At 43.0% G+C, this 13,389-nt stretch overlaps 1 protein-coding gene across 1 annotated transcript in view; it reads right to left on the minus strand.

Moving 5' to 3' along the window:
• Positions 1 to 1,154: 1,154 nt before the first annotated feature.
• Positions 1,155 to 13,389, minus strand: part of LOC307228969 (brevican core protein-like) — a 17,895-nt gene continuing 5,660 nt past the window's right edge. The window contains exons 3-14 of the mRNA XM_079998825.1: positions 13,086 to 13,389; positions 12,243 to 12,417; positions 11,947 to 12,074; positions 11,333 to 11,626; positions 9,941 to 10,810; positions 8,573 to 9,757; positions 5,520 to 5,627; positions 4,441 to 4,599; positions 3,483 to 3,565; positions 3,141 to 3,285; positions 2,142 to 2,324; positions 1,155 to 2,050 (exon numbers count right to left, since the gene is read on the minus strand). The exon at positions 13,086 to 13,389 is cut by the window's right edge and continues 68 nt beyond it. Of these exons, the coding sequence (XP_079854951.1) occupies positions 1,944 to 2,050; positions 2,142 to 2,324; positions 3,141 to 3,285; positions 3,483 to 3,565; positions 4,441 to 4,599; positions 5,520 to 5,627; positions 8,573 to 9,757; positions 9,941 to 10,810; positions 11,333 to 11,626; positions 11,947 to 12,074; positions 12,243 to 12,417; positions 13,086 to 13,389 (3,741 nt within the window). The 3' untranslated portion in view covers positions 1,155 to 1,943. The remainder of the gene's footprint in view (positions 2,051 to 2,141; positions 2,325 to 3,140; positions 3,286 to 3,482; positions 3,566 to 4,440; positions 4,600 to 5,519; positions 5,628 to 8,572; positions 9,758 to 9,940; positions 10,811 to 11,332; positions 11,627 to 11,946; positions 12,075 to 12,242; positions 12,418 to 13,085) is intronic.

A 13,389-nucleotide genomic window follows, 5' to 3' on the forward strand; every position in this document is an offset into this window, starting at 1 on the left:
GGGCTGGGTTGTGAACACACACACACACACACACACACACACACACACGCACAGACACTCTGAAGCTGCAGCCCCCTGGCATAGCCAAAACCTTTAATTAATCGCTTCCGAGCAAGACCAGAAAGCTAGGATTTATGTGCCTTGCTGAAGGGCACTATGCTGAAATGGGTGAAACTGGGAAAATACTACTTTTATCTTTCATCACATCGCTATTGTTGTGTTTTGAATGCTATGCCTGCCTACACATAGTGAGAGACTAATACAAAGGTGTGGGTGCCTGTATTATTATATATAATTATATTATTACAATTGTATAGTTTACATTAACATTTGTTTATGAAAATGTTTTCTTCCTGTTCTCTGGTATCAAAAAATGCTGGAGGACGGCTTCACATTAGAAATACAGTATATAAAGGCTACCATAGACTTGAAAGAAATGAATCTTACCTGATGTTGCCAAAAAAAGCCAGCTTTTTGTGTCAAATATGCTTGGCAAAGGCAAACAAAGGCAATTTGAAGATGAAAATGACAATGAATATCATCAATTATTTGCTGAGTGGTTCTTTTTTAGAATCTCTATATTTGTATTTTTTTTTTCCAATATTGCCTGTTTAAAATAATGTACGTTTACTCCAATGTTTTAACATAATAATTAATTTATTTGATCTCTTCTGTAATGCTCTGGCGCTGACATTTTGAATGGTGATTCATTGCTGGGAAATACTTGTTTAATATGTTAAACATGAACCTAATATCTTGCTATGGAATAGTATTTCCACAACATGGAGGTCATCTAATACCAATCACCAAGAACAAATCCCAGCAGGTTTCTGTGGGGTGTGGCTCACGGCTCAACGCTGCCACCTGGTGGTGAAACAATGTTAACGTTGTATTAACGGCGTTAGTTGAGTTATGTAACAGACAGTTTGGCCAACGTTTACTTTTGATTGCCTCAATTTGTCCTTTGTCAGTTTCAAAAAATATTTTCAGCAGTTTTGGGAAATATCCCGACACCACATAAGAATAAGAATCAAATGTATTGTCACAGTGTAATATATTTTCATAGAATTTAATAAAGGAATCTGCTCACATTGCTCTGTGCTTTTACCCATAGGACTAAATGTTGTTAAAAAAAAAACCCAATAGACAGCCGCTTTGAATCAACGAAAAGCAAAATGCGTCATTTATTCACTGCTCTGTCTTACATAACTTTATTACAACATAAAGTTGATGAACAAAACTGTGTCTTCAGAAATGAAATGAGTCTTTCAGGGAGATGCAGATAACAAACAAAACGTTTTTGTTTTTCCTTTGTTTTGAGACATGGTCGCCTTAGTGCCAAGGACTTAATATCAAAAAGAAAAAAAACACTCCACCATTGTGCTTTATAGTGAAACATCCTCAAATCGATACCAGAAAAAAAAAGAGTCCCCCCCTTCACACAATTCCAAAACCTCTCTCTGAAATGCTGCACAAGGCTTTTAAATTAGGTTAGCACCAGTTCTTGATAATAAAACAAGCCAAAAATAAAAAAGAAAATAAAAAAGAAAAAAACAAAGTTAATTAGTACCATGTGGATTTATAGTGTGGATTTAAAAGCTGAATAGCAGCTTTCAGTCATCTTTCTAGTCCACGAGCGCTTTATTTCAAGACAAAATAGTTTGTATTCAAAATGACGTTATACTAAATCTAACAAAATTTGATAGAAAACAGTGGAAAGTATAAACAACCAATTTGTTGAATCAAGGACTTCTTAAAAAAAAAATGAAACAGTTTATGTTTATGTTACAGCATCTGGGCTCTTTTGGCTGACTTTTGGCCTGTCTTTCTAGAACTTTTTAAAATGCATTTTTAAGTTTTATTTCTTTGCAATACGTATTTTTTTTTTTCTTTCAACATAACACTGAAAGGAGAGAGGGTGAAGGTGAGAGGAAAGTACTGTTTCAAAACTTGATGTCCCAGTACTGCGGCGTCTCCTTGGTGACCTCCTCAAATTCGTCCCCCAAGGCGGGTGATGTCACATCCGCGGCCAGGGCGCTTCTTCCCGCCTCTGGAACAAGCGACGGGTGGAAAGAAATGACTTTTGGATTTAACTTCCTGAAGTGATACAGAGATGAACATTAGGTTGGTCAAAAACTCACCCGGAGTGCACAGGATGTGAGGCACCCCCCACACTCCCCCGGGCAGACACCTGAGCAGAGGGTTCCTCCGCTGCCGGAAGCCTTCCGCGCAGCGATAGCGAACCACCGCCTCCGTCTCGTATCTCTGGCGAACCTTCCCGAAAATCACCGCGTTTCGGACTTTGGGCGGAGGACCACACGACGCTGACGGAGGAAGGAAAGGGAAGACATTTATTCATAAAAAAAAAAAAACCAAAAAATCCTTTGTCTTCAAAGTGTCGAAACAAACTCAAGATGTGCGATGAAAATTGCATTGTTTGCTATAAAATAATAATAGTAGGTAAAGCTGCAAGCAGCGATGACCGGGTCCTTGACGTGCAAGTGTCAGTGGGATGCCACCTTGAAGTCGATCCGATAAATCGCAGAGGAGGAGTTTGCAAAGGTAGACACGCGTAAACAGGGCCTTTTTTCGAACATCCAATTCAATGCTTTGCCACGCCCACACTGTGTGACGAAAACAAAATCCTTTAATTGCTTTTAATCGTGAAGGTGCCTTGTAGAACCCCGTCATGTTTGAGGTCGAGCCGATAAATCACCTAGGAGGATATTGCGAAAGTACATGGAATACAAATTACAAAAATGGCACGTTTTTAAATATGGCCGACTTCCTGTTGCGTTAAGGTCATGGCGCCAATATCTTTTTTTTTTAAGTCGAGTGATGTTACATATGTGTACCCAATTTTGTGAGTTTTCGTGAAGAAAAGTGAGTAGGTTCTATTTTTTTTGTATTTTCTATGGGTGGGCATTTCGCCACGCCCATGCACGGAACCCATAGAATATCAATTGATACCGGGATGATGGATGATGATGACCGGGACTGACGAGTGTGCAAAGTTTCGTGAATTTTCGAGTTTCTTAAGGCCCATAGTCGGACTGGCCAGTCCAGCTATGGCACAAGCATTGATCCCAGGTCAAATTAAAACGGCTAACCTCTAAGTCAGTACTCAGCGTGTTACTCACACGTGCCCTTCTTGCAGGTGTAGGCCAGGTGGTAATTACACGGCACGTCGCTCCAGCGCCCGGTGTCGTGCCACACCATCACCACGCAGTCCTCCCCCGACAGGAAGTAGCTGTCGGGCTGCCCCTTGTACCAGTTCTCATACAGCTACACAGGCCGCAATGGAAGATTTATTGATTTTGTATTGATTGATTCATGATAAGTAATCTATCTATTTATCTATCTATCTATCCATCCATCCATCCATCCATCCATCCAGCCATCCATCTATCTATCTATCTATCTATCTTTGAAGCTCAATAAGATCTTTTGTATCGTTCTTTTTTTAATGTAACTCTACTCACCAGTGGGTTTCCATCAGACCAGCGGAAGTCATCTTCGATGGTTTTGTCGTTTAATCCAGTCCATTGATATTCTTTGTAGTTGTCTGTAGTGACAGCAGACAAAGACTGGGGTTACAAAACATGGTTCACTATTGGAAATGTATTGTTGTTTTTTAATAATAGACTACAAGAAATGGGACCATGGTGCTGTAACCATGCAGTTATAACAGTCAGTATACAGATCAACAAGTTCAACTGATATCTGAAATTCCAGAGTGAAACAAAAGTATATTTAAGGGTGTAATCTGAAAGTATACTTAACATATTTAGTATAACTTTTACGTATTCATCATTGATAAACTAAAGTTGTGTTCAAATGAGACCACTTAGAATTTGTTCTTTAGATATGGCTAAATATATATTAAAAAAATAGATTAATGTATTTTTGATTACTTTTGACACATAACACACTTTTAATAATATACTAAAGTATATTTGAAGTGAGGTCAATCTTTCAATATACTTTTTTATAAGCTTACCAACACTACAGCGTATTAATACCTAGTATACTGAAGCTGTTCTTTAAATTTGTGTATAAAATAAATAAGCACCAAAAAATGCACTTTAAGTATAGTAATAAAAAAGTACAAATGGGTAGTAATGTACTTTTTACACACTTTATATACTAAAAACTATAATTCCAGTGTGTTATACTTTATTTTCCACTCGGGTTGCCAGAACACAGTGGCAGATTTAATTTTTTCACAACATTATTTGACTCATTAATTAACTCACTAGCTCAGCCTCATCTGACTGTAAAAGCGTTTTTAATAGAGTAACTACTGTTTCCACAGACTAGAATTAAAGCCTCTGAATCACGTCCAGAAGATGCTTAATAAAAACAGTTGACTGGAAGCAGATCAGTGCCATATTTCCCAGCATGCTTCATGGTTCCGGGCCCTGGCCCTCCTCCACCCACTGCTGATGAAGCTCTGCTCCTCGGGGCTCATGATGGAGGCCAGGTGAGCTCCCACCATCCGGCACCGCTGCTCGGCCACCTCCCAGCTCAGGCGCTGGCTGAAGTGACGATAGCACGAGCCGTGGAACTTGTCCCACCCGGGCTCACAGCGCTCCAGGTCTGAGGAGAAGACTCATTTGCTTAAAGTTAAACTGCGAGCACTCCCATAACTATTCACAGAGAGCAACGTTTGTACCGAACGATTGGTTTTGCACGATGGAGCTTCCATTGTTCTTAAAATATTATAATTACTTCTGATATTTAAAGGATTGTAGAAGTGTAGAGTAGCTAGGTTTTCTTAAAGTGCGAATCTCGAAGATTTTCATTGAAATAAACGCCTGTTAAGTCACAATCTATTGCCGAATGAGGTCATCTGAAGGTGATGGCGCCTATGACCCAGTGATGAGACCCCTTACCTTTGCAGTGTTCTGAGTATTAAGAACCAACGTGTCTGTGGCCACGTTCCCGCCATGCATTCAAATTTATCCATTCATGTGTACTGGCGACCATGAATTGTTATGGAGGCGTGGCCCGGGTGCTGACTACAAACTGACTGACGTCACACACTGTTCGGATCTCTGGGAATTAGGTCCAAAAACACACCTGCAATTACCGCTTTTCGCCATTTGGGCGGCATGCCCAAAACAACGAAACGGAAATCCTCGAGATTGCCACTTTAAAATAATTAAGTGAAAATAGAATGCTTTTTTTTTCATTTACATTTATACATTTTACATAGATTCGATATAAAGACGGTGGATGGACAGACAGACAAACAGACAGACAACTACTGCATTCAATTAGAATAGAATTTAAAAAAAAAAAGAAAAATAATGCTCAACATGCAAAAGTAATAAAAATGAATTGATAACTCAAAAATGACAATACACAATAAAGCTAAATATTTGGTAAAAGAAACATTTAAGAATTTGGTAATCACAAACAAACAAACAAACAAAAGAAAATCGAAATATGATTACCTAGCATAATTTAGTATTTTTGCATATAGCTCTACCATACATTTCAGCCACCGTACTTACCGGTCTGACAGAGGTTTCCGCCATAGCTCGGAAGGCAGAGACACCTGACGGTGCCGCCGTGTTCCGCGCACGTTCCTCCGTTGAGACAGGGATCCTCAAGACACACATCTGAAACAGCAAGAGGACGGTGCAAATGAGTAGAGCGTTGGAACTAGGAGAGAGCCACTGTGGAACTTGAGAGACGTCATCATTTCTCACAGCTGTACAGATAATGTAAAGTTACACATGGAAGGAAGAGGATGGGGTAAGAACAAGGTTTAGGGAAGTTGAGGAACATCAAGAAGTTAATCAAAAAGACTACATTTACAAGGAAGAAGCACAGGTACAAAACTCTTTTCTCTTAAGAATACATTGCGGATCCCCTAAAACCGAGGAGGCAGCTTGGCAGACATGCTAGTTCATATGATGCAAAATGCCGTTTTACTCTCCCAAAGGTGAAGTACAACTTTCAAAACACCTCTCTCGCTGGAATCACATGGAAATCTTCATTATTTAAACCCACAGATGTCTGTGCTTGTATCCCAATTCCAATTAGATGAGGAGGAGGGAAAAAAAAAAAAGGTAGTGAGAAGAGTAGGAGCGGGTCAGTGGTCAGATGCTTCATCATCGTTCCTTTTTCTGGGGAGAAGACCATCAAAAATACCTTCGCTTTGCACAAGCCTAAAATGTTTTTTTTTTAATATTACGTCAAAAAGACTAAACTTGGTGTTGATCTATTAAATATAAATATTTGAACATAAATATTTACTTCATTCCAGATTAATTGCATTTTCAATTGCGCACATTTCCACAAAAAAAAAAAAAAATGAATACAACCAGACAAGGGAATCCTATTTTCTGCAAATAAACTGAATGTGTTTTGGCCAGATTGCTTAGCAGCAAATTAAACAAGGAGGAAATGTCGCAATACCACCCCCTAGTGGCTGATCTCTGAATTACGTTTAGTCTCCATAGAGTTGAATTTGAAAAAAAATTATACTGCAGCATAATAAGACATTAATGACAACACTGTGATTTGTAATACCATGCGGTGCACCAGTAAGAGTTTATAACTCTCCCAAAATTAGTGTTACGGTAATCTGCTTATCAAGAAATTCTGCCTATGGGTTAATGTTATACGTTTCAAGACCTAATCTAACCCATATGTCCCAAGAAGACTGCTAAGTGATTAGATGAGACTCTAGTAATGATTAAAATAATGGACCATTTTTTGTGTGAAATTTCAAGTTCACAGATTCCAGAACAATGCTGATCCCTGATTGGCATTCTGCGCCAGTCCTTAGACACAAAAGAGACTTTCCACAGCCTGTGGATTAATATTGTGAAAATACGGCTCATGTGGACGATCAATGGCTTTGTTCAGTCTGTCAGTCAAAACCAAATCCATCTGTGATGCTTACAAAATGCAGGAATTTAAAGTACGCCCATTCAAACTCAATTAATTTCCTGCATTTTCCCAGGCCCCGTAATCCTATACTTACATTTTAAAGAATAATTTGATTTTCCCCTTAATAGGAGTGTATGTTTTTGGACTGAGAAGAAGGGATGTGGACGTGCTAATTGGATTATGATTAAATTCAGCGCTGCTTTGTTTGTAGCGCACAAGGAAACAATAACTTTACTCACACGTCACTGTAATGTTCCTGTGTTTGGGGCTTCTCCAGGGTCTTTACAATTTAGCCTTTGCAGCATATTAACCCAAGATGCTGTCAGAGCAAACAGACCCCACTGTGCCAGAACTAATACCACATGTGCTGGTAGACCTATGCGCTACGCTCTATGAACCAAAAGCTTACACATTGAATGTAAATTACACTTAATTTAATTTAATTTGAATATTTTAAAGTTTTAGAAATGTAATATTCAAAAATGACCCCTCAAAATAATACAATTATTGTCAGCACCTTCTTGGCCAAAGTCCCCTTGTGACAGATATAACAGCAATGAGGAAAGAACTCTGCAGAGATGCATACTTTAACACTACAACATTTGAGATTGAAGAAAATAAAGCAAAAACAGTTTTGTTGATCAATATTATCCAGAGAATAAACCAGCCTTGATGAGTTAGGTTTTACATTTCTTGTAGCTACAAAGAAAATACATAGATTGGTTACTAAATGGCCATAATTCTAACATGGAGCAGGTATTACAGTATATTTTGACACTGCACTGTTCACATTATTGCACTGTCATTACTTTCATGGAAGCAAGAGTTTTATTCATAAGAACTTCATATTCGCCTCCTCTGTGTGTATGGTAAATTGTGCTTTTGTTGTATGTGATGTTGTAATGTCAATCGTTCAAATCTGACAACTGGGAAAAGCACAACTAGTATCCATACATTTGATGAACAGATCATTTGGGGATAAGCTATCTGTTCCACAATATTATCTATAAAAAAACATTATTGCAATAGCATTGGTCAGTGCTGTTACATTCCACATTAGTTCTCTCACATCCAAGTGAATGATCAAGTCTCTCAGTCAGTTCGATCGTCATCACTCCAGTAAGTATTGGCAAAGATTTGTCAAAGTCAGAACAATGTAGGGATGTCGGGGCAAACCAAACATTAAATTTGAGCCTGTAGAGACAGTAGAATTCCCTTTTCACTGCCAAGGTACTATGAAAAGTAATGGTGGAACCCGGGCACTTTTTCTTGCAATGGGGAGTAATTGTAGAAGACGCATTGAAACCCTCATTCACCGACATTCCATGTCATTTAGTACTTCATAGAAGTCAATCTTTGGATGAGAAAACAAAACCATGCACAACAAGGACTGGACTGGGCCCAACGTAAATGGGAGGGCGTCCCAGGTAAGTGTCTTGGTGTGGGGGGATGTGTGGGGGGTCACAAAGAGAAGCGTGAGTTGTAATTTAAGGGGAAGCGGGGAAAGGTCAGAAGGTCAGAAGGGTGAGTGGGGAGACAAACGTAGCGGCGGAGGAAGTCACAAGGCAGGCTGGGCGAGGAAAGGCCGGGTATTTGATTTAGTGCATCGTGGCATCGAGTAGCAAGAGCAGCATGGTTAAGCTGGTGAGAGCGGCGTCAACGTTACCTGCAAGTCTCCCAGCGCCGCCCACGGCAGCCCGCTCATTGGGCAAGATTAACAAAGTGGGCGGCTGCGTGAGACTAAACTCATGATCCACTCGACCTTGATCCACCGGCGGCATAAAGGCGGTGACCCTCTGCTGCTTGGCGGTCGGGTGGGTGGGTTCCTTGGTTGTGGTGATGGGGCTCCAAGTGTTGGAGGTCCTCCGTGCAGGGGTCGTCACGGCAGCAGATGTGGGCTCGGCATGGGGGGACTCCGGTTCCCCAGTGGAACCCAAAGCTGCCGACGAGGAGACGGAAGGGAATACGCTACCGGAATCTGGATCGACCAGCGACTCCTGGGGTGCGTAGGTAGACGGCAGAATCGCCCAGCTGGAGGTTTGGGTATTGACCGGGAGGACGGTGATCTCTGCCTCAGTCTCCAGGGTTGTCGCCCTGACCGTAGCAATTCCCTTGTGGGAGGTGGGCGTGAGAACCACGTGGGATTCATATCGTGATGTCTCAGCCCCTGCACCGGGGGGACCAGTCGTCATCCAGGTGCTGTTGAGCTGCTCGGGGGATTCGGTGGTGGTTGTGGTGGTGGTGGAAGTGGCGATGGTGGCGGTGGTGGAAGTGGCGGTGGTAGAGGTGGCGGTGGTGGCGGTGGTGGCGGTGGTGGCGGTGGTGGCGGTTGTGGCGGTGGTGGCGGTGGTGGCGGTGGTGGCGGTGGTGGCGGTGGTGGCGGTGGCGGTGGCGGTGATGGCAGGGCTGGTGGTGGCAGGGCTGGTGGTGGCGTTGCTGGTGGTGGCGGCACTGGTGGTGGTGGTGCTGCTGGAGCTGCTGGTGGTGGTGCTGGTGCTGCTGGTGGTAGTGGAATCTGCTTCACCAACTTCCTGCCCTTCAGACGTCACAGGTAGGATCTGTTGGTCTCCAGCGGAATCCACTTTCTCCATGGCGACTATGTTTTCGTATTCTAAGCTGGTGCTGCCTTCCTGTGTAGAAAAAGAGATCTCCCAGGCATTTAGAGCCACCGTGGAGTAAACATCATGGCTGAGTTCAGGGCCAGATGAGACGATAGCAGTCGTGGAGCCAGTCTGAGAGTCAGTAGTGATGGTGGTGGCCTCCGTAGAGGTGGAGAGAGGAGAGGTCGAAAGAGCAGTGGAGGATTTTGCTGCGTTGGACAAAGTCTGTGTTTCCTCATTTATATCTTCTTCTGAAAAAAGAAAGTATATTCATGATAAGATCAAATTCAGCAAACAAAAGGGGAACACAAGAATATACAAGACCGCTTCTCTTGCTCTATGGTGTTGTTTTGACACCTAATTTCATTTGTTACTTACAGTAAATGTATCTTTGGAAAGATTAAGATTTGTGTTGAGCTTCATACTTAACACACCTTGGGAAATATCTCCAGATCCTTCCAGAGGGAACCACATTGAGGTCAGATCCCCGACGGGAGACAGGGTGGATTGTTCTGGTTTGAGGTCCATCTCCCCAACTTCTCCTTGGGACTGTTTCGACAGAGCCTCTTGCCCTGTCTCTTCCAGCTTCAAATAAAGCGTGTGGTCAAGGGTTGTAGGGGTCGTTTCGGAAATATTTTCCTCTTGGCTCTGGGCATCCTCGGCACTACTGGAATTAACTTCTATGTCCATCTCTAGGTTGGCTTCAGGCATTGGTTCTAAATGCCTGGAACCATCGGAGAGCTGGTACACATGCTCTTCAAGCATGTCTGGCATTGGCTGGTAATGCCTGTGAGGCTTGTAGGACGGTTCAGGGATGTCTGGTGTGCTTCTGATCTCACTTTCATGAAGGCTGGTGTTCTCGTTGTGGTGGGAATCTGTCTCGCTACTGGTGACTGGCGGTGCGGAAGTGTCATAGTGGGAACTGTGTGTGGAAGTGTCCATGTTGATGCTGGTGCTGGGCAACAACGTTGTAGGAGCCTGGGATTCTTTTTCCAGATCTGAAGAAGGAGAGGTTTCATCAAAGGGCTGAAGGAGGTCCAAGAGGTCCGTGGCATTGAGAGAAGCCTCTGTTGTGCTCGGACTAACGGTGGTGTGTGTTCCAGCGGGTTCTCCCTGGACGGAAGGGACCGGGGAAAATGGGAGAGATACGAGGGCGCTCTGAGCCTCTCGCTCCACTTGCTCATCGAGCTGGTGCAACTGGACTTCCTCCACCGGCTCCATCAGAAGGACCACGTCTCGTCCGTTGTCCTCGGGTTCTGTGGCCACGTACTCCACCGGGGCATCGGTGTGAGTATTTATAAGATCTGTAGAGAGGACGGATTATTCACTGAAATTAAGATCTCAAATACACACTGACATCAGAACTGTCCACCCACTCGAGGTCTTGATACCATACAATGTTACTGGATTAACATTTTCTGAACTTGCTACTTTTTTCATAAAAAAACCCTCACAAAAGACGAGGTAAACCAAGGACATCTTTAAACTCCATTAGACCTATTCTACTTAAAACTGAAACTTTGTGAGATGTCGGCAAACTGCAAACTGTGGTCGTTGGCACTTGGCACCAACTGAATTTGTTTGGAATAACAAAATAATATCAATTCGAAGAGGTTTTGTCTTTAATCCGTATCATGACTTCATCACTCTAGACGAGTCGATCTTGGGCTAAGTAAGGGGAAAGATAAACAGCCTGGCAATTCTTTCCTAAAACCAATGTCTCACCAGTGGTTTTTGACTGGTCTGTTCAAACACATCACACATTGTACTGTAACACTTCGGTGATTCTGCTCAATGGGAAATGTGGAAAATGAAAATGTGCTGACCTCTGAAACAATAAACATCATGTTGAGTGGAGGGTTCTGGGAAGCCGGTTTGGTTACTGAAGCGGTACAGGGTTTTCACTCCGGCCTGCGGCCCCCCACAGCGCTCCCTGGGGGCCACAATGGGGTAGCGCACGCTGCCGTCGGCGAGCCAGCCGGGGCTGCAGCGGTCCAGCCCCTCGCTCCACGCAAAGTACATCTGTCCGGTGGTGGCGAGCTCCGCCCCAGCCGCCTGGCAGAAGGTCTGAGCCTCCTGGAAGGAAAACTTCTGTGCCACAGAGTCATGAAACACCTCCCCTGCAAAATCAGAAAATGTCATGTATATTTTTTTTTCCATTGTATTTATTCAAGCACTTTGACAGACATCACCCTGTCTCATAGATATTAAATGTTGTGGCATTAATCCAATGGGTTTCCTCTTCCGCCTTTTGCTTGAATCGCTTTAGACATGTTGCTACTGGAAATCAGTACAATGACACAATGTTTGACCAGTACAGTGACACTGACCCACTGCCCTCAACAATATTTGCCACGGTATTACCAGCAAAATTTTTTATTTTTTTCTGATGAGCAAAGTAGATGCTGATATTTTTGTGAAAAAATAAACCATTATCTACCATTAATTTGCTCTACATAACAGTAGACATCAAAAAGCTCCTCTGGCTCCAACGTCCCATAATTCCTCACTCCTGGTTGCCCATTCATGTCTCCATAGCAACCTTCACGGGGCACTTGGATTGGGTACCTTTGGAAATTACAAGAAAAGGCAACAATCAGTGTTTCCTACATGGAGACAAATTGCCGTCCGACACATTGCTTTTTTTTCCATAAAGTCAGGCCTTAAACCACGGCCCTGTTTGTTTCAGTCATATTCATAGTGCGTATTACCACATTAACATAACTGGTTCGGTACCTCACAGACTGGTCGGCCAGCCAGCCGGCGTCACACTGCTCGTAGCCGTCATAATAAGCCGCAAGGAGCTGGTCGGGAGAAGCGATCTGCGCACCAATTCCCTCACAAGCCTTCTGGGCCTCAGGGAAGGAGAAGGCATAGCGGCCCAGAGCATCTCTGTAGTGGAACACAACACCTAGACAAGGACAGAGGACCATGCATTCAGTTTGTTCACATGGAAACCAACACTACTGCACTGATGGGAAACCAGATATGTTTATATAGAAGAGACAAACAGGAAAGAGTGGAAAGTACTACTGAGAGACACAATGCATGTCTTTTATATCAAATTTACATCTAGACAGTTAAAAGTTGATCTCTTACATACTGTATAATCACTTTAAACAGAGGGGTTGAAAACATTTGAGCAAACATCACTATGGTTAATGTTTTAGCCTCACATGGAACAGTTAAATACAATTTAGGGTATTGGGTTAAAGTCAGGGTTACTTGAGTTATTCCATTAAAGTGACATTAGTATTTTAGTCTCTTTTTCCGCTCCACACTGCCAAAAAGGTTTTTCACACAAGCAAAACAAACAAAAAGTGGTAAAAAAAAAAAAAAAGTGGTTAAAATTTAGGTTTGAACCTGCCAAAAAGAAGAAATTGAGTAATGGAACAAGTCTAGACGACAATGGAGGTTTGAATATGTCTTCACTGTGAAATATGAGGACAGAATGTTGAACAAGCACTTTCACTTTAAATGAAATATCATGTACTTTATTAGTTAATGGAGGACAACATTTTTCACCAGAAAAGTCTTTTCTTTGTGGTATTGCAACGTCCACTTGACTATAAGTCCTACCTTTGACCTTGAGCTGCATGTAGTCGCTGGCGTCCTCCAGCCCTTGCTGCACCTCGCAGCGGTAGTGTCCCGTGTCGCTGGAACGCAGCTCCGCCAGCCACAGCGACGGCTCCTCGGAGGTGGAGGTGTAGTTCAGTAAACCGGCCCGCGCCCTGTACGCCTCGCTGACCTTCACCCTCTGACCCCTGGCCACCAGGATCTCCGTCTCCACGCCGTTGGACACCATGGTCCACTTGACCCGCGGAAGAATGGGGGAGGCGGTGGATGGGGTCGGGGACAGGGACACCAGGCAAGGGATGGTGAT

This window comes from Zeus faber (assembly GCF_960531495.2).
Source record: "Zeus faber genome assembly, chromosome: 1".
Taxonomy (NCBI): Eukaryota; Metazoa; Chordata; class Actinopteri; order Zeiformes; family Zeidae; genus Zeus; species Zeus faber.